Source organism: Aulostomus chinensis, chromosome 14 (assembly GCF_037954235.1).
Source record: "Aulostomus chinensis isolate RoL2024-O1b breed Wild chromosome 14, RoL_Achi_v1.0, whole genome shotgun sequence".
Lineage (NCBI taxonomy): Eukaryota > Metazoa > Chordata > Actinopteri > Syngnathiformes > Aulostomidae > Aulostomus > Aulostomus chinensis.
In genome coordinates this window covers 20,743,560-20,771,495 of record NC_141333.1, presented here as the reverse complement: position 1 = coordinate 20,771,495, position 27,936 = coordinate 20,743,560, and the positions used below count along the sequence as shown (strand labels likewise).

General features: G+C 48.7%; 1 protein-coding gene across 1 annotated transcript; it reads right to left on the bottom strand.

Moving 5' to 3' along the window:
• Positions 1-119: 119 nt before the first annotated feature.
• lrrc40 (leucine rich repeat containing 40) lies at positions 120-27,936 on the bottom strand. The gene is made up of 15 exons (XM_086224284.1): positions 27,696-27,936; positions 26,640-26,824; positions 26,420-26,493; positions 25,427-25,556; positions 25,213-25,336; positions 24,126-24,265; positions 23,635-23,807; positions 17,166-17,256; positions 14,703-14,748; positions 13,438-13,540; positions 9,759-9,866; positions 9,579-9,686; positions 9,347-9,424; positions 1,607-1,792; positions 120-926 (listed from the first exon to the last, which is right to left on the bottom strand). Exons 1-15 carry the CDS (start codon positions 27,838-27,840, stop codon positions 821-823), a joined length of 1,797 nt encoding a protein of 598 aa, XP_086080410.1. The 5' UTR covers positions 27,841-27,936; the 3' UTR covers positions 120-820.

The window sequence follows — 27,936 nt, the reverse complement described above, 5'->3', positions numbered from 1 at the left end:
GAGGAGGCTGCAGACCTGCAGAGCCTCAGGCTGACACCACCTACCACTAGTACTACTGGTACTAGTAGTACTACAAGTAGTACTAGTACACCTCCCAGATTCCTGATGCTGCTGGAGGAGGCTGCAGACCTGCAGAGCCTCAGGCTGACACCTCCTACCACTAGTAGTACTGGTACTAGTAGTACTGGTACTAGTAGTATTAATATCCACATTTTATTACTTCATTAGTATCAGCATTTCATTTAAACTACCATCAGTCCAAGCACTGTTTTTCTGGAGTTTGTTTTTGTGGTAGTTTTACTCCATAAATATTCCTTCTATTATCATTATCAGTTGTTTATCTCTCTGTGTCTCCCCGTCCTTCTGCCCAAGTGGACTCTCCCAAGTGGACTGTCCCATGGGGAATTGTTGGGTCTCTGAAACTGATTTACAGAGGGTGGTTCTGGACCTTCTCTACTGTGTCATCTGGTGCTGTACTTCATAAATAATCATGGTTTTAAAAAATGTGCATCTCCTTACTCTTGTCTTTAATAGGAAAAGTGTTTTTGTCACAGAATCGGTTGAATGATTGTTTGAGTCGCAGAGCTCCAGCCTCCCTCCACCACCGGGTCGCGGACGCTCCACCAGCCTGGAGCAGCTGCTACTGGGAAGTTTCACTCTACACAACTGTGGAATTGCAAACTTGTGTAAACAGAGGATGAAGAACAGCAGTTACTGGATGTTGCATGCAAAAGTCAATACTGATTACAAAAATGTTGGAATTTCAGTCGCCAAAAAAACTTGATTGTGGGGGTGGAGCTGTGTGGCAGGAGGTCAGAGGTCATGTTGGAATGCGGCTGCGGAGGTACTCCAATACCGCATCTGTTCCTTTGGCCACAATGGCTGCTCTGGGCGTGCGGAACGGATTCCCCTCCAGACTGAGACACCTGAGGGATGACACAAGCTTCAGGTCAGAGTACCAGGGTGGACCTCATGCGCATCATGGTGGCTTTGTTGTCCGTCCTCCTCAGAGCTCCCCTCTGTGATGTCATAGGGAGCTGAGATCCACACAGACCTGTGACTGCTCATTTGTTCAGCACAATGGCTGGTTGTGGATGGAAACGACTAGCATACCTTACTCTCACTCTAATTATGAAATAGCTGAGTTTGTCATCTTCAATCTTGGATCCTACTGCGTCAAATCACAGCCCCAGCAGCCTTTCCAAGGAGGCCTCTGACCCTAAAGTCATCATCACTGCCGTTTTGCAGCCCACTGGTTCTATTAATGCAGGTGAACATTGTTCTGAAGAGGAATGCGTTGGATAGATGGACTTTTGATGGAAGTAACACTTTCAATCCACCACCATTCCATGTGCTAAGCTAGCTAGCATGGGCATTAGCTCCAACATTAGTCTGTGTGTTCCTAGCTGGCTCCAAGAGCGAAGGACATTAACTCTTTTTTCCCTTAAATTTGGCATGTTCCTTTTAAGAAATGCTGACTTGCTGATGTTTTCAATATAAAGACCAAATGTATGGAGGCGCCACCACAGGTAGGGCCTTGATGTGACTCTGCCCGCTACACCAGAACCCACAGAATGACTGAAAGGAAACACTGGGATCCTCCTACCTGAGGCTGCTGCACAGGCCCAGCTCAGGGGGGATGCTCAGCAGGTCGTTGTTTGACAGGTCCAGAGTTGACAGATGAACCAACTTTATAAGGCGAGCTGGGTCCACCTCTCCCACCTGGTTGTTTCCAAGCAAAACTGTTTCCAAGGAAACCATCTGATAGAGGACTTCAGGAAAGGACTTCAACCTGTGGGCAGTACAACCAAACTTTAAACCTGCTCTGGTTGAATGTTTGAGCTTTGCTGTGTAGACGTGCAGTGACAATCTCACTCTGACATCACACTCACGGGACACACGTCCAGCTTTTCAACCAACGAAATAAAAGATGCTTGCACATTTTTAATGAGGGAGGAAGAGGTAGGACCCTGATGGAGGGCTGGAGGGGGAGGAGAAAAGAGTCAGTCTGCAGCCCTTCCAGGCAGGTCCTGCAGCAGCCTGACCAGACCGAGATCAGCAGCAGGTGATCAAATGACCCTGGACGTAAAGGGCGTGAGGTCCCAGTTACTGTGGCAACGCTCCAGAATAACAACAGTTGACCATGTTGGAGGTCAATGATCTTGCTTGACCTCGTTGAGCTTGTTTGTTGTTTTAAGGATTATAATGAATTGTTTAGATGTTTAAAAGAACGTCAGACATGACACTAATGTGGAGGGATCTCCCCTCTGGTCCTCAGGTCCAATCTGACCTGCTCTCACAAGTTTTACAGCAGAAAGTTTATTTCTTTTACAATGATTCCACACCAAGTTATCTACAATTTATCATCACTATTGTAATTGAATTGTTAGTGTTTCATTAAATGTTGTGCTTCTTGTTCTCCTACCCGGGTGCTGCTGGAGGAGGCTGCAGACCTGAAGAGGCTCCAGCTGCCACCCATAGCTCCACCTGCTCACGTCCCCATCTGTCCATCAGTCTCTCCTCCTGTCTCTCTCTCTTTATCTCTGTCCCTCTCTTTCCTTCTGTCTTCCTCCATTATCTGTCTTTGTCTCTGCCCCACTCTCCTGCTCTCTTTCCCCCCAACCAGTCAAAGCAGAAGGCCGTCCCCACTGATCCTGGATCTTCTGGATGTTCCTGCCTGTTAAAGGTTCTCATCGCCGCTGTTGCAGGATGTGCTGCTGATGGAGAATTGTTGGGTGGAGGTTCATTGAAGGAGCGTGGTTCTAGACCTGCTCTACCTGTAAAGTGTCATGAGAGAACTTTTGTTGTGATTTGGCGCTATAGAAATAAAATTGACTTGACTTGACTTGACTACCGGGTCAATGACCTGATTTAGTGCCGTGAGGCAACCCACACACTCCAGGGCTGTAAAGGATATTCCATAATCAGATATTAACATAAAGGAATGTTCAAATTCACATTTTAATCAATACTCCTCCTGGAGCTGCCCCCTTATTGTGGTGGAGGAGTTTGCATGTTCCAATAATTCCAGGAGCTACATTGTAGGGGGATTTTATGTCCCTGGTAGGGTCATCCAAGACAAACAGGTCCTAGGAAAGGGACCAGACAAAGCAGCTCCAAACACCCTGATGAAGAAAGACAACTTGGATCCAAGTTTTGCCTCACCGGACGTGACCGGGTCACTGGGGCCTGATTGTTGTTTGTGCCTATGCGCCAAATCGCAATTCAAAGTATCCCCTCCCCCTTTTCGGCTTCCCAAGATGGAGTAGTGGAGAACGTCCCCACTGGGGATTCCCTTGTTCTGCCAGGGGACTTCATCGCTCATGTTGGCAACGACCGTGAGACCTGGAGAGGTGTTATTGGGAGGAATGCCCCCCTGATCTGACCCCGACTCGGGATGTTGTGGATCGGTGGGGGGAATATTTCAAAGACCTCCTCCATCCCACCAACACATCCTCAAGTGAAGAAGCAGTGCCTGAGGACTCTATGGTGGGCTCTCCTTTCTCTGGGGCTGAGGTTGCCGAGGTGGTCAAAAAGCTCCTCGTGGCAGGGGCCCGGGGGTGGATGAGATCTGCCCAGAGTTCCTCAGGGTCCTGGATGCTGCAGGGCTGTCTTGGTTGACATGACTGCAGCATCGCGTGGGCATTGGAGGTACTTCCTCTGGATTGGCATAACAGGTTGGTGATTCCGCTTTTTAATGAGGCGAGCTGGAGGGTGTGGTATCCCAATAATCCTTTGGATTCCTCCTCCTCTTCCGGTAAGCGTATGACCTCACTTCCTGTTACTGTGTTTTGCTGAATGTAGTGCTTTGCTTTGTTGCAGCTAAATTTTGATCATCACTGCCGATTCCTAATTACGCCGATTAATCCATCCATCCATCCCTCCATCTTCTCCTGTTAGGGTGGTGGGGGTGGAGCCTATCCCAGCAGCCTTCCCCCTGGACAGGTCACCAGTCCATGGCAGGGCCAACACATAGAGACAGACAACCATTGGCTCTCCCAGCCACGCCTACAGTCAATTTAGAGTCTGGATTAACCTGGTCCCTCTTGATGTCTTTGGACTGTGGAGGAAGCTGGAGTACCAGAGAGAACCCACACTGATTAATCTGCCTGTTAAAACTACAAAGCTAAGTGCTTTATTTGGCCTAAGTTTAAAGACCGTCTGTCTTGTAGCGACAGTCTTTCTTTCTGTAAACTCTCCCCACTAAGCTAGCGATGGCTTCCCCCCTCTCGCTCTCCTCTCTCCTGCTCAGTGGGCCACATGTTTAGTGACTCCTCTGCCTCCTTTAGTGGTACTGATAAGTGCGTCAAATGTAGTTTGTTTGTGGCATTGGAGGCGGGGCTTAGCGAGGTTGAACTGGACCTGCGGTGACTCCGTGCTGATGGATACAAACAATTAGACGTCGAGTCAAATTTAAACTGCTGGCTAAAAGTAAACGTAAATATGGTAAAGTCGTTATTCACGTCGGCGGTAATGACATCCGACTACGCCAGTTGGAAAATTAATATTGAGTTGGTGTGTATTCACTCCAGTTCTACTGTAGAGGAGTCAATCGGAAAACCTGATCAAAGTTAACTTAACCACTAAATTAACTCAACAGAAGATCAGAATTAGATGAGGACGATTAAATATCAGACCTCTGAGGCTGAAAACTGAACCAGTGAATGAAGTGATATCTGACAGTTGCATTGACCTGCTCTGTCTCACTGAAGCCTGGCTGGTGATGATGAGGATGCTAGTCTGAATGAATCCACTCCTCCAGTCACAGGAACACTCACATTCCTCCAGGCTCTGGCCCAGAAGGTGGCGCTGCTGACATTGTTGACACCAGTTTAGTAATAAATCCCAAACCAGAAGAAGTTTCCATTCATCTGAAACCCTGATTCTGTTTGTGTCCTCCAGCCTGGAAACTCTACAGCAGGGGTGTCCAAACTGGTCCAGTAAGGGCCAGCGTGGCTGCAGGTTTTCATTCCAACCAAGCAAAAGCAACACCTGACCCAACAAATGAGCTGTGAGGACACAGCTTAGTTGATTTAAGTAGAATCAGGTGTTGCTTTTGCTCTGGCGGAATGAAAACCTGCAGCCACACTGGCCCCTACTGGACCAGTTTGGACACCCCTGCTCTCCAGCCTCTCTTATTTACTATTGAGTACCGTCCTCCTGGTCCTGACTATGGATTCTGATCTGAATTCTCAGAGTTTGTATCAGCTTAGTTCTGCATCAGATCAAGTCATGTGCTTCATCCTACACCTAAGAACTTTCAGCCTTCGCCCAGAAGGTAGAAGCTGAAATTGAGAGGCGAGGGGAACTGTCACTTATAATGTGACTGTCTATCTGCTGCAGCTCTTCATTAAACAGGGAGTCACCGCTCAGCTGTGGCTCACCAACCAGTGACTGGACCATTTGAAAACCTGACTCAGTCTGTTTCTGTCTTTCTGGGTCAGGTTGCCAGACCATGCCACCACAGAAAAGGCCAAAACCGACTCAATGAAAGCCTGATAAAATAGTGTGAGCGTGGTTGGTCCAATGTTGAAGTCTGATCACTTCCTCAAGCAGAAAAGACGCTGGTGCCCCTTCCTGCGTACGGCCTCGCAGTCTGCACCGAACCTGAGAGAGCTGTCAATAATCGTCCCAAGGTTTGTGTATGTTTCCACAGGTTCAACAATTTGACCCTTAATTAGTGTGTCCTCAGGTGTGCCAACATGTTTCCTGAAATCAATGACCATATCTTTTGTTTTTAATGTGTTGAGGTCAAGATTTAAAGTTTCCCACCATTTAACAAAATGATCAACGATGGGGCTGTGGCCACTCCCTTTATCCTGCAGCAGACTGGCAATGTGGAGGAGCACACTTCATCAGATAAAAACCATGAACCCTGACTCTGTGTGTTCTGTTTGTCAGGTGTTTAAAAAGCAAGTTGAGAAGTGTAGCATCCTCCTCTCCTCTGTTAGGCCTATAGGCAAATTGCAGTGGGTCAAGTTCTTGCTCAGTATGCTTTAATATCTGACCATACCAAGTTTTCCAGAATTTTCCAAGGTATTGAGGTCAGAGCAATAGGTCTAAAACCATTTAGAGTTGTGGGGCTGCTGGATTTGGGGCTGGGATGGCAACAGCACCCTTCCACACTGTGGGAACATGCTGTGTTGCCAAGGACTGTTTCAAAATATAAAAGAAGGTTGGGCTCAGTTCTTTTGAACAAGATTTGAGTAGGTCACCACAGACATCATCAGGCCCTTGACTCTTACGTACTTCTGTGCAGGAGAAGGCCTTTTCAACATCCGTTTGGCTTATGGGGAAGTGCTGCACATCCTGGCGTCTGAGGCTGAGCTCCTGTGTTGCTTCCTTAAAATCAGATGTGTTAAAACGATTGTAAAAGCAATTTAGAGCGCTGGCTAGCTCAGTATCTGAATTAAAACCATTGAAAGTGCTGTTTGTGCTCTTTCCTGTGTCACGGAGGCCCGCAATGACTCTCATGCGAGACCAGGCTGACCCCAGGTTGTTGGCAGCCATTTCATTTTCGAATTCTGCTCTGTATTCCTGTTTTGCGCTCATGATTTCTGTTTTAAGCTCCCTAGTGTCTAAAAGAAGATGTGGGGCACCTCCTTTTTTGAAGGCGCATTTCTTTTTCTTGATACAGACTTCACTGATTTAGTTTCCCCCGGCCTGTTGTCGGGGTAAATTTTAACTCTTTTTCTGGAGACAACAGTGTCTCTACAGAAAGTAGCAGAGGAGTATTTGACATCAGTGAGTTCATCCAAGTCACCAGCGGACTGCTTAGACATTCCCCAGTCAGTACAATTATAACATTTTTGTACAGAGAGCACAGACCCATCCAGTCTTATAGGTGGGGAGGAGATGCACACAGTCGTGGTCTGCAGAGCCCAAAGGAGGGAGAGGAAGTGATTTAAAAGCATCTTTGATCGACCCATAACACAAATCTAGAGTCTTATCACACCTGGTTGGGCAGGTGACATAATGATAAAGGTTTGTTAGGGTCTTTTTCAAAGAAACATGGTTAAAATCACCTAGTATAAAATTTGGAGCGTCAGGCGAGATGGACTGTAGAGGCAGCATTTGCCTTGGGGTGAGTAAACAAAGTCGTAATAAGAAGCTGAAGAAACTCCCGGGGCAGGTAAAAGGGACGCGGTGACACAGATAAAAGTTCCACATCTGGTGTGCAGATTTCCACTCTGACCGTCACAGAGCTGCAGTATTGTTTGTTGACCGACAAACATACTCCGCCTCCTTGGGATTTCCCTGTTAGGTCGGCTTTCCGATTGAGAGGGAAGGGAATTCCGAAGTCGTCGATGAGCAGATTGGTGTCCTCATCTCGCTCCGTGAGCCACGTCTCTGTGAAGGCCATGATGCAGGAGTCCCTGAAGTTCATCAATCTTATTTCTCAGGGACTGGATGTTTCCCATAATTACTGAGGGGAGGGGGATCCTGGTGAGGGGCTGCTTCTTGACACGCAGCTTGACTCCACCCCGTTTCCCCCGCTTCCTCCTCTTCTTTGTTGTGCCACTTTTATCTGAATCTGGATCATGAATAAAATCCTTTCAGATGATCTGTGGTAGTGTGACATCAGGTACATGGTTCAAGCTGGCACAGTTCCACTGCAGCAGCAAGTCTCTGGAGTAAATGTAGCGCGTCCCAGATGGAATAGTTGTTCCTCTGACAGCGCTCACAAACAGAACGTATGCCAAAAACCACAAGACGGCGAAATAGAAGAGGTCCATTGCAACTAGCGGCAAGTGAGGTTTTACCCAACTGTAGACACTCATGAGAGACACAAAGAAACACTCAGGGACACATTAGAGTGAACTTTAAACACTAAAACACAGACGCCCAACTGTCGCTGCGTGTGCCCGTGTTAATTCCACGACGAAGTTATTTCCAGTGTCTGACTGGCTTGACAAAGCTTTTAGTCAGGACTGCTTAGGCTGGCCCTTAGATCTGCTGCTATAGGCTCAGACTGCTGGGGATCTCCCATGATGCACTGGGCTTCTCCCTCCTGCTCCTGTCCTCATACGTGTTACTAACTCCTCTTCTTCCTCCTGCTCATGTCCCCGTCTGTCCATCAGTCTCTCCCTCTTTATCTCTGTCCCTCTCTTTCCTTCTGTCTCTCTGTCTTCCTCCATTCTCTGTCTTTGTCTCTGTCCATCAGTCTCTCCTCCTGTCTCCCTGTCTTCATCTCTGTCCCTCTCTTCCTTCTGTCTCTCTGTCTTCCTCCATTCTCTGTCTTTGTCTCTGTCCATCAGTCTCTCCTCCTGTCTCTCTCTCTTTATCTCTGTCCCTCTCTTTCCTTCTGTCTCTCTGTCTTCCTCCATTCTCTGTCTTTGTCTCTGTCCTGCTCTCCTGCTCTCTCTCCGTCCCCACTGATCCTGGATCTGCTCCTGCAACAGCAGCCACCAGAACCTTCCTTTACCAGCAGGAAGGTTCTGGTGGCTGCTGTTGCAGGATGTGCTGCTGATGGAGAATTGTTGGGTGGAGAATTGAAGGAGGGATGTGCTGGACCTGCTCTACTTGGACAGAGTCAGGACAGAAGTTTGGTTGGGACTTGGTGACACACAAATAAACCTGACTTGACTTGCCCCTGCAACCCGACCCCGGATAAGAGCAAGAAAATGGATGGATGCATTGAATACAATACAAAAATTACATAAACAGGTGCCTTTCACTCACACACTCTCTCTCTCTCTCTCTCACACACTCACACACACACACACACACACACACACACAATCAAAGTCATATAATTAGCTGGAATGAGCTTGCCCAAAAGGGTTAAACAGATTTTGGTGATAGTTATAGACATTGTGCCTATTAACATATCAATCTGAACCAGGTCACTTGGGCCCAGGAGGGTGAGTGCATAGTCGCTCCACAGACATACAAAGGTCATTGACCTCCAACATGTTCTACTGTCAGTATTTTGGAGCGTGCCACAGTAACCAGGAGCTCATGCGATCACCAGCTGTTAGTCTCAGTCTGGTCAGGGTGTGACAGGACCTGCCTGTAAGACTGCAGACTGAGACTAGCGTGCTCCTCCGCCTCCAGCTCTCCATTAGGGTCCCACTGGTCTGTATCGAGGAGGACCTGAAGCTCGTGATCAAGACTATCAACTCTTCAAGAAAAAGTTCCCTGAGGTAATCGATCATCAGAGTCATTTTCACATTAAACCTGTATCTTATCTGACTTCTTTATGCAACCAGGGCAACGCCCTCTGCTGGCTGTTAGGAGGAACAAAGGATGAAAGCGCTTCCACTTTCAGCCTGCAACTGTGAGACACATCATTGGCTCCAATCACGGGAGACAGAGCTCCATTATGAGCTGGTCAGTGTGTTACCTGTTGTAGTTGAGGGCAATGGAGCGCAGTTTAACTAGGCTGCTCATCTCAGAGGGGAAATCAGTCAGCTGGTTATTCCTGTAAAACAAATACTGAGCTCTGAACTGCTGGCTCAATATCAGAGTCCTAGTCAGACCCTCTTCCTACACGCTTTGGTGCTCTGAGATGAAAGCTTCCATTGGTATCAGACCATCAGCCAACAGTCACCACAGATTCACATGGATGTGTGTACCTGAGGTCAAGGTGTGCCAGCTGCTGTAACTTGCAGATGTCAGAACAGCAGGTCAGTCTGTTGAAGCTCAGATTGAGATCTGAAAGGGACGAGTGAATCTCTGCCAGCCTGCACACAAACATCTCCAGTTAGTCCGGATCATCTAACAGCCCAGAGCTAGGACGGTGCAGTTGGGTGTACCTGGCAGGTATGGAGGTCAGCTGGTTCCTGCTGAAGTTGACAGTGGTGACAGCTTGATCTGCAGCAGCATCAAACAGCTCATCTGGAACATTATCCACCTGCTTCTCACTGGGCACAAACACAGTCACCTTAACTACCAGTGGAGACAGCAACCATTCACTGAAACCTCCAGCCCACATATCTGTGACCCAAGGACACGAGAACTGTGTAGCTTTAAGTGAACTCATTCTGTCAGAATAAAACTGAAATGACTGAAAACTGGAAACACTTAAACAAGGCCTGACAGGTCAACAGTCAGGTTGGTAGGTAAGGAACAAACCAGCAGTTGTGGTCCAAACCCCTTTATTTTGGAGTCAAACCAAGTCAAACTTTGTGTGCACAACTAAAGAACGTAGAGCAGCTCAGAGCAGCAGCATGAGTGCTGATACAGATAATAAAGGGAGAGCGGGGAGTATTTTAATGGAGTCCTGAATGCTACTTACAAATGATGATGTTGCCTGGCACAGAGAAAGCTAGTACAGACGGACATGTGGCCTGGGCTGACCGCTCTGACTTTACCCACCCACATTACAATTTCACTGTAAATGTTCAATAAAAACATCGGTAAACCTAACAGGAGTTCATGCTACACAGATGAAAACACTCACCTCGTGTTGCAGTGACCAAGTGGCGATGGCGGTCAACCCGGCTGCTTTTGTGAGTTTCATGAAGAAACGTCAAAAGGTGCAATGTGGCACAGCAATTTTCGGGGCTTACAGAATCCAAACCGTTTAAGTTATAATGTTTTTAATGACTTTTGTTCAGCACAGTTTTATAAGTCATGTATTAAAGTTTGAAGGCGATACCATGAGGAGGAGATAGCGTTTGTTCGGAGTCCAAAACTGGCACAAAGTTGTACTTTCATGTGCGTATTGTGGACTTCTTGTAGGATTTAGGTGAGGGGTGTCGGCGTATGTTTGTAGGTCTTGATGAGACAAATAATTAAGTGTTGGTTACATGTCTCTACGACATGCATACGGGCCATGGCGCCCCTTTTTAGATACCTAGGTGGCGCTGTGGACCACATTTTAGCACTTTGGGGGTTAATTTTTACATTTTATCAAATTTTTCACCAGACCTCCAAACTTGAGGAGTCACATGTAGTCTAGCAAGATGGCCTTAGAACCTAGAAGAAAGCCCTTGGAAGAACCAGAGCAGCCGACTACTCAGCACTAACAGAGGAACACAAGAACAACCCAGGTTCCTCTTCAGTCCTGGAGCCAGACTGACAGAGAGCCACAGCTCTACTGAACCAAGTAGTCCTGTTTACCTGAGCAGCAAAGAGTTCATGGACTTCTTTAATGACAAAATTCTCCTGAGTAGAGAGAAACTTCTTCTCCTGCTGCCATCATCTGACAACATGGCACCTAGAACCCAGAACCTTAGAGGCAGCTGGAGGACCAGACACACACTTGGATAGTTTTTCTCCCATCAGCCTTCATGAGCTCAGTTCAATAATGTCCTCCTCTAAACCTCCACCTGTCTCCTAGACCCCATCCCAACTAAGCTGCTCCATGACTCTCTCCCCTTGTTAGCCCCTCCCTCTTAGATATGATCAATGTGGCGCTGGTATCTGGTTCCGTCCCTCAGTCCTTTAAAGTAGCAGGAATTAAACCCTCCTCAAAAACAAGCCTGGATCCAGAAGTTCTACCAACTACAGACCAACATCACATCTTCCTTTTCTCTCCAAGGTTCTGGAGGAAGCAGTTGCTAAACAGCTGTGTGACTTCTCCATAGCAACAGCTGATTGGAGGATTCAGTCAGGTTCCAGGTTCATCCTAGCACACAAACAGAACTAGTCAAAGGTACCAGTGACCTCCTACTGGTACCAGACGAGGGACTGGTCTCTGTGCTGGTCTGATTAGATCTCAGTGCAGCTTTGATACCATTGACCACCATATCCTTCTACAGAGACTGGAACCTGTCACTGGTATTAAAGGAACCACACTAAACTGGTTCAGGTCATATTTACTAGGTCATCTCAGTTGGTACCAGTTAATGATGGTTCCTCGGAGACACTACAGTCAGTTCTGGTGTTCCACAAGGGTCTGTGCTTGGACCAGTCCTCTTCACCCTTGACCTGCTTCCTCTAGGTCACATGATCAGGAAACACTCCATTAATGTTCACTGCTATGCAGACGACACTCAGCTGAACTCATCAATGATCCACATGGAACAAACCAGCTGACTAAACTGGAGGCCTGTCTGAAGGACAGAAAACATGGAGGACCATCATTTCCTTTTTTAAACTGATAAACTGAAGTTCTTGTGGTGGGCCCAAACACCTGAGGACCACCTGATCTGATGAGACAGGTACCCTGGATGGCACCACCCTGGCCCCCAGCACCACCGTAAGGAACCTAGGAGTTCTCTTTGACCAGGACCCTTTAACTCCCACATTCAACAAATCTCCAGGACGCCTTCTTCCATCTACGTAACATCGCTAAGATCAGACACATCCTGGCTCAAGAAGACGCAGAAAAACTAGTCCCTGCTTTTGTCACTTCCAGGCTGGATCACTGCACCTCCCTCCTACCAGGCTGGATTAATAAGTCCCTAAAGACTCTCCAGCTGGTCCAGAACGCTGCTGCCGCGTGTTGACTAGAACTGGTAGCAGAGACCAGGTCTCTCCTGGACTGCTTCTCTGCATGGCTCCCTGTCAAATTCAGAACAGAATTTAAAATTCTTCTTCTACCATCAAAGTCCTCAACAGTCGGGCTTCTTCATCCCTGACAGAGCTCCTAGTCCCCTATGATCCAGCTAGAACCCTTCACTCCCAGGATGCAGGGTTCCTGCTGGTTCCTAGAGTTCTAACAGTAGAATGGAGCCAGAGCCTTCAGCTATCAGGCTCCCCTCCTGTGGAACCGTCTCCCAGTTTCAGTCCAGGACCCAGACCCCCTCTCTAGGTTTAAGAGCAGACTAAAGACCTCCTTGTTGATCAGGTTTATAGTCAGGACTGCTTAGGCTGGCCCTTAGATCTGCTGCTATAGGCTCAGACTGCTGGGGATCTCCCATGATGCACTGGGCTTCTCTCTCCTCCTCCTGTCCTCAGACGTGTTACTAACTCCTCTTCTTCTCCCCTCATCTTAGATCCTGGTGCTGCTGGAGGAGGCTCCAGACCTGAAGAGGCTCCAGCTGCCACCCGTAGCTCCACCTGCTCACGTCCCCGTCTGTCCATCAGTCTCTCCTCCTTTCTCTCTCTCTTCATCTCTGTCCCTCTCTCTCCTTCTGTCTCTATGTCTTCCTCCATTCTCTGTCTTTGTCTCTGTCCACCAGTCTCTCCTCCTTTCTCTCTCTGTCTTCCTCCATTCTCTGTCTTTGTCTCTGTCCTGCTCTCCTGCTCTCTCTCTGTCCCCACTGATCCTGGATCTGCTCCACCTTCCTGCTGGTGAAGGAAGGTTTTCTGATGCTCTAGAAATAAAACTGACTTGGCTTGACTTTTTTAAAGCTCTGTCTTGATTTCGGAGAAACACAAGCTAGCCCCTCATGCCTGCCAGGTTAGCTCAGGATGCAGGAGGAGATGATAGCGCTCAGAGGAAGAACGAAAGAGGCACACTCCTCCCCATCGCCAGTCAGTGTGCACCAGCACCAAACTGAGCGAGACACTCCCATGCTTCTGTCTGACGCACGCGTCACTCACCTGTAGTCCAGTGACTTGAGGGTTTTAATGTTGTGCATATTGACTTTGGCCTGGCTTGGTAACGTCATGGCTGTAGATCCTTCAACAGCTCCCCCAGTTTCCTCTACACACACACACACACACACACACACACTTTGGTTGACTAGGTTACTGTGATAACTGGTGGTCATGGGTCAACTGGGTTAGGGTTAGAGTTCATCATTATACTATCTAGACAAGTTGGTCACAACTCAGGGTTCAAGGGTTTCAGGGGTCACCACAGGACCATCAGTGAATGAATGAATGAATGAATATTTTATCTTCGTGTCTGGACACTGGCATGACCCATCCCATATGGGATAATACAGACACATTCAATCTAACCAGAAAATAAGGTACACATTCCAGAAAGTCATCTTCCAGCCACTCTCATGTCCTCTGTCCCTCTAACCGAGGGACAGAGGACACATTTCATCACCAGAGACGGTTCTTCATCAAGATAATTCTTCATCTAAATTTGATACAATTTCAGCTCATATTAAAAAATACATCAGTTATATGGAATTTTTCTTGTCAGATCCCATGCTTTGGAGATGAAGTTAGCGAGAGGAAAAGCATGATCAAAAAGAGTCGGATTCCAGCACCATCCTCCAGACTGAGTCAATCAAAATGATGAGGAGGAGGTTTCTAAACACAGCTTGTCCAACATCCTGGCATCGAGGGCAGGACGAAGAAAAGGGAATTTCATTCTCAACCACATTTAGTTCGCAGTATTCCCATGTTCTCTCCTCTTCAGGCACACCTCTGTATCTTCCCGTTTCAATGTGTCATGGTGATGTCCCACATCTAAGCTGCACACAGTGACTCCTCCTCTTAGGCAAATTATATTTAACAGATTTTTCTCATTTAAAATCCTTTTTAATGAAACAATAAGTTCTGAGTTTTGGTTTTTGCAGAATTTCAGCTGCTCATGTCTGTGTGTTTAATCCTGATTCGTTTTTTCAGCTCTTCTAAGTGTAGAGTGTAGAGCTGCCATCACGTGACAGCAGAGGGCTTGAGGTGAAGGGGGACCTCAAGACCTCTGAGTTGATATGACTAAACTTTAGCGATACAAAGAGTCCCGCCCAGGGCAGGTCACGAGCCAATCACTGAGCTAACATACAGACCCCTGAACCAATCAAGCTGAGACACTTGCTGTGGCTCCGTAGAAGAAATCTCCACACAAACGCCACACAGAAAATGACCAGCTAGAACCGGAGGCAGACGACACAACAAATGAACTGCACCTTTGATTCTTCCTCTCAGGTACTTCAGAAGCTCATTGGTTCCTTTCTGTGATGAAGACAAGAGACGAAAGTGTTAAACCAATCTTAATGTTCTCCATTGCAGCTGAACAGTGGCTTTTACATGGAAAAACTGACATTTCATGAACCCTGTGTCATCTCTAAACGTCGACACAGCGACTCAGATGTGACAAATCTTACTGACAGACAATGGAACACACTGATCTGGAGTCAGGGATCCTTCTGATGGTTTTTCCTGTATCTGAGTGTCATGGGTACGGATCTGTTGGCTCCAGTAGGACCATTACTGAACCACAGAGCTGGAGGTTCAGGCAGCGATGGGGATGATGCGGCACTTCGTTACCAGATCATAACAGAACGAGCTGGTGCTTCCTGAACAAGTGTGGGTTAAATTTATGTTTTTAGTTCAGAGCAAACTGAAGAAGACTTCAGAACACTGTGTGCATTTCAGTCGATTATGTCTACTTCTGTGCTAGAATACTGTACTTGAGCTCAGAGGCCTGAGGGCTGCAGGTTGATGTGGACTGAAGCTAGAGTTTCGTGACTGCTTCTCATGTTGTTATGGAAACTGAAAGTAGAGAAGCTTTTCTCCATGAAGCTTGTCAGTCAATGCAGTGGAACACTAACCATACATCTAAAGGTTGATAAAGCAGATGTTCTGTCACACAGTCAGAACTTTGTTATACTGAACTCCATAATATTACCATAATTACCACCTCAGAAAACATGGACACTCCAAGCACCGTCGTTAACGCAACAGTAGCAGTCGTAGTAACATCTTGGTATTGATCCGTCTACTGTTAGTTATTAATTTATGAGTTGGAATGACTTAAAATATATTGTCTGAAGTGTGTGGACCACATCTTTTACAGTCTGGTCACTGGTCAATGACTCTCTGTTTTTATCTGTTAAACTACAGAATCGGAGCTTTCCAACAAGCTCCCGATCGTCTCTGTGGCTCATTTGCTTCCATCAGTAAATGTGTGTGTGATGGCTCAGCCTCACCTGGAGATGCATGACCGCATACCTTTGGGACAACTCTGATGTTTTTGTGAGCGTGACTTGACTAAGAATGATGCATGACAGAATACAAAAACATGAAAACCAACTCGTCTTCAATGGAAAATAATAAACGTCTCCTGAACATGAGATTCTGTGTACCCGCGGCATGCGGATATCTGTTACTGACGGACCAGGAGCAGCTGAGTGCAGCAGCAGTGGAGAGCAGCGAGCTGGTTCTGGGCTCTGACTCAAACTGATGGAGTTCAAGGTCGTTCTGCCTCTAAACTGTGAGCTTTGTATCCTCATTACTCACAGTGAAGAACTTCCACACTCACCCTGAATTTCCACCGGCTCGACTGCGACACGTCCCTGCGATTGGGAGCTTGCACATGGGGTTTTATTTTGAAAATTGACCAGATATACTATGAGATTCATGAGGATATTTCTTTTCTGGCTCGATTTGCTAGATTGACATCAAAAATTTAATTACTGCTTCACACCAGGCACGCTGAGCACGTGTCAATTCCTGTCCCTGCCTTGGCAATTGTGTATCTCTCGTCTCACCTCTTCCCTGGTGCATTGTTGCTTCCCACTAACAAAACGAATAGTTTTTGAAATAATAGTTCTGCTAATTGCAATCATAATTGAAATAAAGAAAACAGCACAATGAAGAAGAAAAACAGCAAATTTTGGCACAGCACATGCAGTTGAATCTGTGATTCTGATGCAGTTCATGGTCGACACTCAGGCAGGAAAAAGAGCAAAAAATTGAAAAGAAATGTTGATCATAATCAGCAGGTTCTTCCGATTCTGACGCGGAAATGGCGGTGATGACGTCAGAGTGACGCCATCAGAGGAGACACAAATGCTTTGTGATATCAGAAAAGTCTTGATGTGGTTTCTGACGTGAAGTTGCTTTATGACAACTTGTTGGAATTTATGAACCTCTAAACAGCGAATCGCACACAGCCAGTCTGGCGTCCTCCGCCTCACATCACACCAGACCGCCCTCCATTGACTGAGTGCGATACGTCTCACCTGCAGAACTCAGAATCTGCAACGCGCTCTAATTAGTTTTTACCTTTTCACATTCCAACCCGCGGAGATGTTTCCTGACAGCATTTTCCTTCTAAACTCTTCAGGCAGTGTTGCAACCTCACGTTGGATAAAGATTCAGTCTCTGCTCGCCTTTCTCGCTTTTCTTGATTGAGAAGGGAGGGGTGGTGCATGTGCTAGGCCTGTTTAAACTCATTTACCTTCCAGGGCGGTGAGAGGGTGGAGTCTAACAAAAACAAGACACTAAGACACGTCACAATATTCACAATTCTTTGTTCTTGGTATTTTATGAATATTATAAACCATAACCTCTCTGGACCGTGTATTCTTATACTGTGACATCGACAGCGTAGCTCTTCAGTGTGCATCTGTGTTTGTGGCCCCTACCATGAGCAGGTCCCTTCTGATCCCCCTCAGAGGGTTGCCCTCCAGCAGCAGCATCTTCAGGTCAGGCAGCAGGCTGAGAGACGGTGGAAGCCTGACGACAGAGATGCACAGATACACTTTAAACCCAGTTCTCCAGTTACAGGCATCACTGCGTCATCTAGGTGATCCGTACGAACACGACAGACCTTCCCCATCTGAAAATGAAGTAAATGGAGTGGCTCACACCTGCATTCTTCCCAACAGCTAACAGGGGATGAAACCACTGGTTGCAAAAACAAGTTGGACTATATAACGACCCTCAAGCAAGACGTCTTGTATTTTCTGGTACTTTCTGTGTGGGGTAGAGCTGTGCAACTGTGACTCATCCAGTTCACCCAACACTTGTAATACCAGGGAGCACTTGTAAATACGCACGATGAGCCAATCTGTTCTGGCCGAACGTGCTTCACCACCAGAGCAAATAAGCACCATCAGTGTGTCATCATACCATGAGGGCCAGTGGCAGAGGACATGCACTCGTGAACATGGAACATACAGGACCAGAGCCACGCGTGCTCCTCCTCTCACAGGCAGATCAAGGGACTCAACGGAACCGAGCACTAAGGAGCCAGAGAAAAAAAGTCACCTATTTCTCATTTTTGCAACTGATAAAGTAAATTTTTGTGCTGGGCTGAAAATAGACACTTTCTCAACAAATAACTTACTTTATTGAAAATATTTAACATTGTCATGCATGAGCATTTAAATAAAGACCAAAATAAAATAAACAAGGCAGAGGTGCCACAGCGCCCTCTGCTGGAGACACGAGTTTCACCATTTTAAAACCACCAGTTGTTTTTTTTTTAATATTGTTGCTATTGGAAAGCCTTGATGCCAATACAATGTATCTGTGACAGGACAGCAGCTGCTGGCTCTATGGGCCAGAGCCTGGTGAGTAACGAGGACAATGACCAGTGCTGTAATCGCTGTCTCCTTTGAGTGCAAGAAGCCCTGCATTGCCTGCTATAATTAAAAAAGAAATAGTTTTACATGGAAAATCCCTGGCAACACCTCAGTAAAGCAATACGAGTGGCCAAGAGGACAAAGATGACACATACAAATTATTAGCCATTGGTTGACCTCGGCCCAGTGCTCAACACGTCACTCCTACCGCCCGGGGTTAAAAGTCTCTTGATACTCATTACGACGGTCACTCATGATAGCAGCCATAATATCAGAAAACACAGAAGTTAGTTTGCTGCCTAAGAAAAGCTGTAATTATCCTTAACCTCCTTATGTTTCTTTTTGCATGATTTAAGCTTTTCTTTCAGTTGCATCCTGATGAACCTGCCTCGGCTGGCTTTGCTGAGAGCTCATGAAAAACCTGTTTGTTCTGGCATGTTCTGTTGGGTTTGTCTCAAACAGGCTTGGCTGACCACAAACTCAGGAACGACCAGTGTGATCATTAGAATTCTTTTCCAGCCATGTGTGCGGACTGAACTAGCTCACGAGCATGAGTTGTTAACAAACACTGGGTCCAGATGTAGGAATGTGAACATAAGAACGCCAACACTTGTGACACTTGTGCGATTAGAAAAAAAAATGCAATTCTACTTCTTTCCTGAGTGCCGTCTCACACTGGCAGCTGGTAACCCTGGTAGCCATGGGCATAGCTGATTTTCTGATGGTATCCCCAAAAAATGGAGCAGGGTTAGCAAGCCCTGTGCTAAAGTAAAGGTTAGACAAATTTAGAATGTGCATGTGTGAAAGCTCTCTTTGCTTGGAGGTAAAAAATCTTTCCTTTCCGTTTTATGGTCTCAATGGTTCCCTCTCTTCAAATCAACCTGATGTTAATTTGATATTTAATGTATGACTTTGAACCAAATAAAAAATAAATCCAGAGGCCTTGGAACAGGCTTGCTTGAGTTTGACAGGTTGCTTCCATGACAAGCAAGCTCAACCCCCTTTTCCAAATATGGTCACTATTGGCTGCAACCAATTAAGATGACAGTGCAAAACTGGGAGATTCAAATGGGAGTCCACCAACCAACAAGGCATTCACAACATGCCACCGAACCTGATGTCAACTGTCCAGAAATACCAGGAACAAACGGAAACCATGGATGGATGGGTGGATGGATGAAAGGATGGGTGGGTAGATGGATGGTGGATGGATGGGTGGGTAGATGGATAGTTGATGGATGGATGGATGGGTGGGTAGATGGATGGGAGGATGGATGATGATAGATGGGTGGATGGATGGGTGGATGGATGATGATGGCTGGGTGGGTGGATGGATGGATGATGGGTGGATGGATGGGTGGGTAGATGGATGGATGATGGATGGGTGGATGGATGATGGATGGGTGGGTGGATGGATGGATGATGGGTGGATGGATGGGTGGGTAGATGGATGGATGATGGATGGGTGGGTGGATGGATGATGATGGGTGGGTAGATGGATGGATAGATGGTGGGTAGATGGATGGATTTTTGGGTAGATGGATGGGTGGATGGATGGGTGGGTGGGTAGATGGGTGGGTGGATGGATGGGTGGGTAGATGGGTGTGTAGATGGATGATGGATGGATGATGGATGGGTGTGTAGATGGATGATGAATTGGTGTGTAAATCGATGATGGATGGGTGGATGGATGGGTGGATGGATGGGTAGGTAGATGGGTGGATGGATGGGTAGGTAGATGGGTGGATGGATGGATGGGTGGGTAGATGGGTGGGTGAATGGTTGGGAAGATGGATGGGTGGATGTATGGGTGGGTAGATGGGTGTGTAGATGGATGATGGATGGGTGTGTACATGGATGATTGATGGGTGTGTAGATGGATGGGTGTGTAGATGGATGATGAATGGGTGTGTAGATGGATGATGGATGGGTGGGTAGATGGATTGGGTAGGTAGATGGATGGATGGATGGGTGGGTGAATGGTTGGGAAGATGGATGGGTGGGTGGATGGTTGGGTAGATGGATGGGTGGATGGTTGGGTAGATGGATGGGTAGATGGGTGAGTGGATAGGTGGGTAGATGGATGGATGATGGATGGGTGGGTAGATGGATGGGTGGATGGATGGGTGGGTAGAGGGATGAGTGGATGGATGGGTGGGTAGATGGATGGATGGATGATGGATGGGTGGCTGGTTGGGTAGATGGATGGATGGGTGGTTGGATGGGTGGGTAGGTGGATGGGTGGGTAGATGGATGGGTGGATGGATGGGTAGATGGATGGATGGGTGGTTGGATGGGTGGGTAGATGGATGGATGGGTGATGGATGGGTGGGTGGGTAGATGGATGGATGGATGGATGGGTGGGTAGATGGATGGGTGGGTGGATGGTTGAGTAGATGGATGGGTGGGTAGATGGGTGTGTAGATGGATGGGTGGGTAGATGGGTGGGTGGATGGATCGGTGGGTGGGTAGATGGATGATGGATGGGTGGATGGATGGGTGGGTAGATGGATGGGTAGGTGGATGGGTAGGTAGATGGGTGGATGGTTGGGTAGATGGATGGGTGGATGGATGATGGATGGGTGGGTGGATGGATGATGATGGATGGGTGGATGGATGAATGGATGGATGGAGAGATTGGTGGGTGGATGGATGGTGGATGGATGGGTGGGTAGATGGATAGTTGATGGATGGATGGGTGGGTGGGTAGATAGAAGATGGATGGGTGCATGGGTGAGTGGATGATGGATGGATGGGTGGATGATGAATGGGTGTGTGGATGGATGGGTGTGTAGATGGTTGATGGATGGGTGTGTAGATGTATGGGTGGGTAGATGAGTGGGTGGATGGTTGGGTAGATGAGTGGGTGGATGGTTGGGTAGATGGGTGGGTGGATGGATGGACAGGTGGGTGGGTGGATGGATGGGTGGGTGGGTGGATGGTTGGGTAGATGGATGGGTGTGTAGATGGATGATGGATGGGTGGATGGATGATGATGGCTGGGTGGGTGGATGGATGGATGATGGGTGGATGGATGGGTGGGTAGATGGATGGATGATGGATGGGTGGATGGATGATGGATGGGTGGGTGGATGGATGGATGATGGGTGGATGGATGGGTGGGTAGATGGATGGATGATGGATGGGTGGGTGGATGGATGATGATGGGTGGGTAGATGGATGGATAGATGGTGGGTAGATGGATGGGTGGATGGATGGGTGGATGGATGGGTGGGTGGGTAGATGGGTGGGTGGATGGATGGGTGGGTAGATGGGTGTGTAGATGGATGATGGATGGAAGATGGATGGGTGTGTAGATGGATGATGAATGGGTGTGTAGATGGATGATGGATGGGTGGATGGATGGGTGGATGGATGGGTAGGTAGATGGGTGGATGGATGGATGGGTGGGTGGGTAGATGGATGGATGGATGGATGGATGGATGGGTGGGTAGATGGATGGGTGGGTGGATGGTTGAGTAGATGGATGGGTGGGTAGATGGGTGTGTAGATGGATGGGTGGGTAGATGGGTGGGTGGATGGATCGGTGGGTGGGTAGATGGATGGGTGTGTAGATGGATGATGGATGGGTGGATGGATGGGTGGGTAGATGGATGGGTAGGTGGATGGGTAGGTAGATGGGTGGATGGTTGGGTAGATGGATGGGTGGATGGATGATGGATGGGTGGGTGGATGGATGATGATGGATGGGTGGATGGATGAATGGATGGATGGAGGGATTGGTGGGTGGATGGATGGTGGATGGATGGGTGGGTAGATGGATAGTTGATGGATGGATGGGTGGGTGGGTAGATAGAAGATGGATGGGTGCATGGGTGAGTGGATGATGGATGGATGGGTGGATGATGAATGGGTGTGTGGATGGATGGGTGTGTAGATGGATGATGGATGGGTGTGTAGATGGATGGGTGGGTAAATGAGTGGGTGGATGGTTGGGTAGATGAGTGGGTGGATGGTTGGGTAGATGGGTGGGTGGATGGATGGACGGGTGGGTGGGTGGATGGATGGGTGGGTGGGTGGATGGTTGGGTAGATGGATGGGTGTGTAGATGGATGATGGATGGGTAGATGGATGATGGATGGGTAGATGGATGATGGATGGGTAGATGATGGATGGGTGGGTAGATGGATGGGTGGATGGATGGATGGGTAGATGGGTGGGTGGGTGGGTAGATGGATGGATGATGGATGGGTCGGTAGATATGTGTGTAGATGGATGGGTGGATGATGGATGGGTGGGTAGATGGATGGGTGGATGGATGGGTAGGTGGATGGGTTGATGGGTGGATGGATGGATGGATGGATGGATGGGTGGGTGGATGGGGGGTGGATGGTTGGGTAGATGGATGGGTGGAACGATGGGTGGTTGGGTAGATTGATGGGTGGGTGGATGGTTGGGTAGATGGATGGGTGGGTAGATGGGTGGGTGGATGGGTGGGTAGATGGATGGGTGGATGATGAATGGGTGTGTGGATGGATGGGTGTGTAGATGGATGATGGATGGGTGTGTATATGGATGATGGATGGGTGTGTAGATGGATGATGGATGGATGGATGGGTGGATGGATGGATGGATGGATGGATGGGTAGATGGATGATGATGGATGGAGGTTGGATGGGTGGGTAGATGAATGGATGGATGGGTGTGTAGATGGATGATGGATGGGTGGATGATGGATGGGTGGAACGATGGGTGGTTGGGTAGATGGATGGGTGGGTAGATGGGTGGGTGGATGGTTGGGTAGATGGATGGGTGGGTAGATGGGTGGGTGGATGGGTGGGTAGATGGATGGGTGGATGATGAATGGGTGTGTGGATGGATGGGTGTGTAGATGGATGATGGATGGGTGTGTAGATGGATGATGGATGGGTGTGTAGATGGATGATGGATGGATGGATGGGTGGATGGATGGATGGATGGATGGATGGGTAGATGGATGATGATGGATGGAGGTTGGATGGGTGGGTAGATGAATGGATGGATGGGTGTGTAGATGGATGATGGATGGGTGGATGATGGATGGGTGGATGGATGGATGGATGGGTGGGTGGGTAGGTAGATCGATGGATGGATGGGTGGATGGATGGATGGATGGGTGGGTAGATAGGTAGATCGATGGATGGATGGGTGGATGGATGGATGGATGGGTGGGTAGATAGGTAGATCGATGGATGATGGATGGTTGGATGATGGATGGGTGGGTTTAGGAGTAGCTCAATGCTGCTGCACACGTCAGTGTCGTATCATGGAAGCTTCATCTTCGCCACCACTTTTGCCTCCTTCATGTTCCCTCTGATTGCTGGGGATCTTCAACCAACGGGGCGAACACGCCAGCCGCACTCAAGCTGCCTCAAAGCTTTCTGCTAGCGGGCAGAGCAAGAGAGCGCCAGCCAGCCAGAGTCAATAAGAAATGACGAGCTGTCCTCCCACCACTGTGGGCCGGACGTCTGGTTTAATGCTGCCGATTGTGTGCTGTTGTGCCGCCATTGCAACAGTGAAGACCTACGTGGTGATGTCGTTGTTGGTAAGGTCCAGGCGAGTGAGCGTGCTCAGAACGGTGATCTGCTCCGGGAGGGTTTTGATCTTGTTGTCTCTGAGCTCGAGAAGTGAAATGGCGGTCAGGCTGGTCAGCTGATGGGCCTCCAGCTGCTCAATCTGGTTGTTTCCAACATACAACTCCTGCACACATGAAGAAACACACGCAGGAACAGATGTAGATGCAGGTTTTCCAGCCTCTGGGCTCACGTGAAAAAAGGGACAGATCGTAAAACCACTGAAAAGTGTCGTATTGTTATGACATCAATGTGAATATTTAACTAACATGGTGGCATTTTGTATTAAATATGGAGGAGAAGGTGCCATGACCCCCTGGCGTACTGATGGTGTGTGTCTGATCCAGCTCAACTCAAAGACCCACACAGCCTCCAGCAGCCGAGGCTGACAGGAGCAGGTCCTGACTGCAGTTGTCAGCTGTATTCATGCCCCACATTAAGTTACCTGGAGCACAGGTGCGGGGAGCTGTGGGAGGAGGCGGAGCTTGTTGTGTCTGAGGTAGAGCTGCTCCAGAGCCAGCATCCCTGACAGGCTAGCAGGGATGTCCGTCAGCTGGTTATTGCTGCAGTCCAGCAGCTTCACACCTGTCAAATAAAGTTGAACGTTGAAAGTTGTTTTCGTTCTCACAGAAGAGCAGAAACGGCAGAACAGCGGGAAGCCCGTGGCTCGCCGACCACACACACACAGTTCAGCTTCACGGCAGAGAAGAGATCCCCAGAATTAGACGGTCTTAGAACCGGGGTTCATCATGTACGTTATGTAAAGAATAAAAATCAATAGTTGATCATTTCCTGAGATGTGTCATAAAGTCCCACACATTTTTCCATACTGAACAAGGCAGATTACAAAATTTACAGGGTGCACCTGAATGCCCCATGAAGTTATTAGATTTTCAGTCTATGATCAATACTTTTATTAACATTCAATCAAAAGCAATCAGACGGCGGCCCAAACATCAGATTCTGTCAGCGACTTCCATTGAAGACCTGTGAACCGTGTCCAGGTGCCAGTGTACAGGTGAAGTAAAACCTCCCTCTGGCTCCTCCCCCCTTCACTTCTACAAGTCAAGAGAAGCAGTGGACACAAAATATTCTCGTCCCTCACTGAACCGCAACGCTGATGACAGCAGTTTTTCCACTTTCCAACTCCTCACTCACTCACTGTGCAGTAAAGTGTCTGTTTCTGCATTTGAGGGAGACTGATGGCGGTGTAGCAGAGACAGAACACTCGAGATCGGACCACCCTGCTCCAGAATCACAGGTTCTGTGGTGGCCCAGGTTCTAAGTGAATGGATGTAGTGGAAACACGGCATTATACTGCAGAAATGCCACGAGGGAAGGGATCGCAAGAATCAACATTCTGACTGACAAATCAACACATGAGCAGAGCAGGGCGATGAGACGAGGAACACGTGTGATCGTGTGTGATCGTTTGTGATTTTGTGTGTGTGTGTGTGTGTGTGTGTGTGTGTGTGTGTGTGTGAGTGTTAGAAGGGGCAGAGACGCTAACACGCCACAGTGGGGGGTCTTACTTTTAAGCAGCGCCAGGCTGTCAGGCAAACAGCTGAGCTTGTTGTGACACAGGTGCAGTTTCTGCAGGCAGGTGAGCCGGCCCAGGCTGGAGGGCAGGCTGTTCAGCTGGTTGTTGGACAGGTCCTTTGACCAATCAGAGACAAGAGGATGCTGACATCACCACACGGTCTGAAGGGACTATGGCACACTAAATACAGAAGCTGTGTTAGTTACCAACTCAATCAGGTTGTCCAGTTGTCCCAGCTCCTCAGGAAGCTTCTCCAGGAGGTTCTGCTGGAGTGTGAGACTCCGCAGGTTCCTCAGCGTACAGACCTCCACCGGCAGCGAGCCCAGCTGGTTGTGACTGACACACACAAGATTGAGAATCAAAGAGCTGGTATTTTACCCACAGTGGCCGGTCACAGCACAGGGGAACCAGTCACGGGTGTTCTGGCCCACATCCATGGACGGGTGCGGTGGTGCAGCACAAGCTTCCCTGTTACACCAATTAGTGTTTTGCCTGTTATTTAATGAATAATCTACATGCTTATTGATCAGAATGCTATTATTACTCATATTATTATTCTTGTCATTATCCATCCATCGTCGTCTTCATCTTATTCCTTACTAGTAAGGGTCGTGGGGGGTGGAGCCTATCCCAGCAGCCTTCAGGCGAGAGGCGGGGTTCAACCTGGACAGGTCACCAGTCCATGGCAGGACCAACATACAGAGACAGACAACCATTCACACTCACAGTCACACCTACAGTCAATTTAGAGTATCAACCAGCCTCGTCCCCTCTTGATGTCTTTGGACTGTGGGAGGAAGCTGGAGTACCAGAGAGAACCCAGCAGGAACAGGGAGAACATGCAGACTCCACACAGAAAGATCCTGTGGTGGAGCCGGGACTCGAACCCGGAACCCTCTTGCTGTGAGGCCACAGTGCTGACCACTGCAGCACCGTGCAGCCTTCTTGTCATTATCAATAGTAATAAAAAAAACTGTTAGCCACACTTGAGAAGCGACCTGAAACGTAATGGTGGCACAAACGCATTTTAATGTCAGTGAGATGCCTCAATAATATAATCACACACACACACACACACACACACACACACACACACACACGTCTGCACCTGGCGCCATCAGGTGTTCAGCTCATAGGGGGTCATGGCTGCCCTCAGCGGCGCCTCAGTGCCAGCAGCTGACGGCGCCCTGCACACGTACCTGAGTCGCAGCTGCTGGAGCTCCTGCAGGGCCCCCACCGCCGCAGGGAGGCGGCTCAGCTGGTTGTCATGGAGCTGCCAGAGCAAAGCCCAGATTTTAGTTCAGCAGCTTCAAACAAAGAGACTCCATCACACTCCTGAGAGCCAGCAAGAGGGTTCAGAGCCCCTGAGAGAGTTTTTGTTTTGCAGCTCTGTTCACGCATAGCTGCTGCCGTCCTTACATCCAGGATGGAGAGGGCAGGAAGTAGACTGATGTCATCCGACAACTGTGTCAGCTGATTGGAGGAGAGCAGCAGCTTGGTGAGGTCGGTCTGCTCCCACCAGCGATCGCTGGATGCTCCGAAGGACACCTCCTGCTTGGCCTCCTCCGGCGTGTCGATATTTAGCCGATACACACTCTGAGGAACTGACACACAACATTCCAGTGAAACAACTGACAACGCCAGCAACGACAGCACAGCCTGGTGTTGTGGGTAGAATGCGGTGAACCGTTGCAGTTCCTCCCCCAGACGAACCAGAAGCTGAGGACCCGTGTATGTCCAGCGTGTCCTCAGCTGTTCCTCACACTCGTGTTTATCTGCAGGACTCAGACGTCCCTCTCTAACTGTCGGGGACCCAAAGGTTCCAAAAACCCACCTCTAACTGGGAGCTGCTCAAAACTGGTCAAGGATCAGCTTCCTAAATATTTGTGATGTCACAGATCCTGCTGTAGGGCCGCCCCCGACCACCCAGCACCGAGCAAATTCACACTTTCACCGATAAACGTGTCAACAGGATCCTGACGTCCCCCTTCCAGCCGGGGCAGCAGGAAAAGCGTTTCTGAGCTCCTCATCTTCCACACTGGACCCTGGAACTGAACGGCACCACTCAGGGACCTGGGGCTGCCCAGACAGAGGTGGAACCAGTCACCTTGAGAACTGAGGGGGTCACTGCTGGTCCAACAACAACCTGAACACCTAGGGGTCCCTGCTGGTCCTGAACAACCTGAACACTGAGGGGGTCCCTGCTGGTCCTGAACAACCTGAACACTGAGGGGTCCCTGCTGGTCCTGAACAACCTGAACACTGAGGGGGTCCCTGCTGGTCCTGAACAACCTGAACACTGAGGGGTCCCTGCTGGTCCTGAACAACCTGAACACTGAGGGGTCCCTGCTCTCTTCTTTCAAATCAACGGAGAGACACTGACTCTGCCTCAGACCTGCTTCGGGGTTCCGGGGCATCTAAACTTCTCTTCAAGAGAGAAGTCAATATCGGACAGTGGCGGTGAGCGACCGTTACCCTCCGTGAGCCCTCGGCCGGACAGGTTGAGCTGGCCACTCTTCCGCGCCGCCTTCAGGAGACCGTGGGGGACCGCCGGTCCCGCCGGTTCCGCCCTGAAGCCGGACAACGAGTCCACCTTCCCTGCCCGCTTGACTGGAGACATTCTGGTGAGCCGACAGTGCCGAACCAGTCCGAGCTCGTCCAGATGGAAACCTTCCCCTCCACACCCAAACGACGGAGGCTCCGTTTCCGCCCGCCA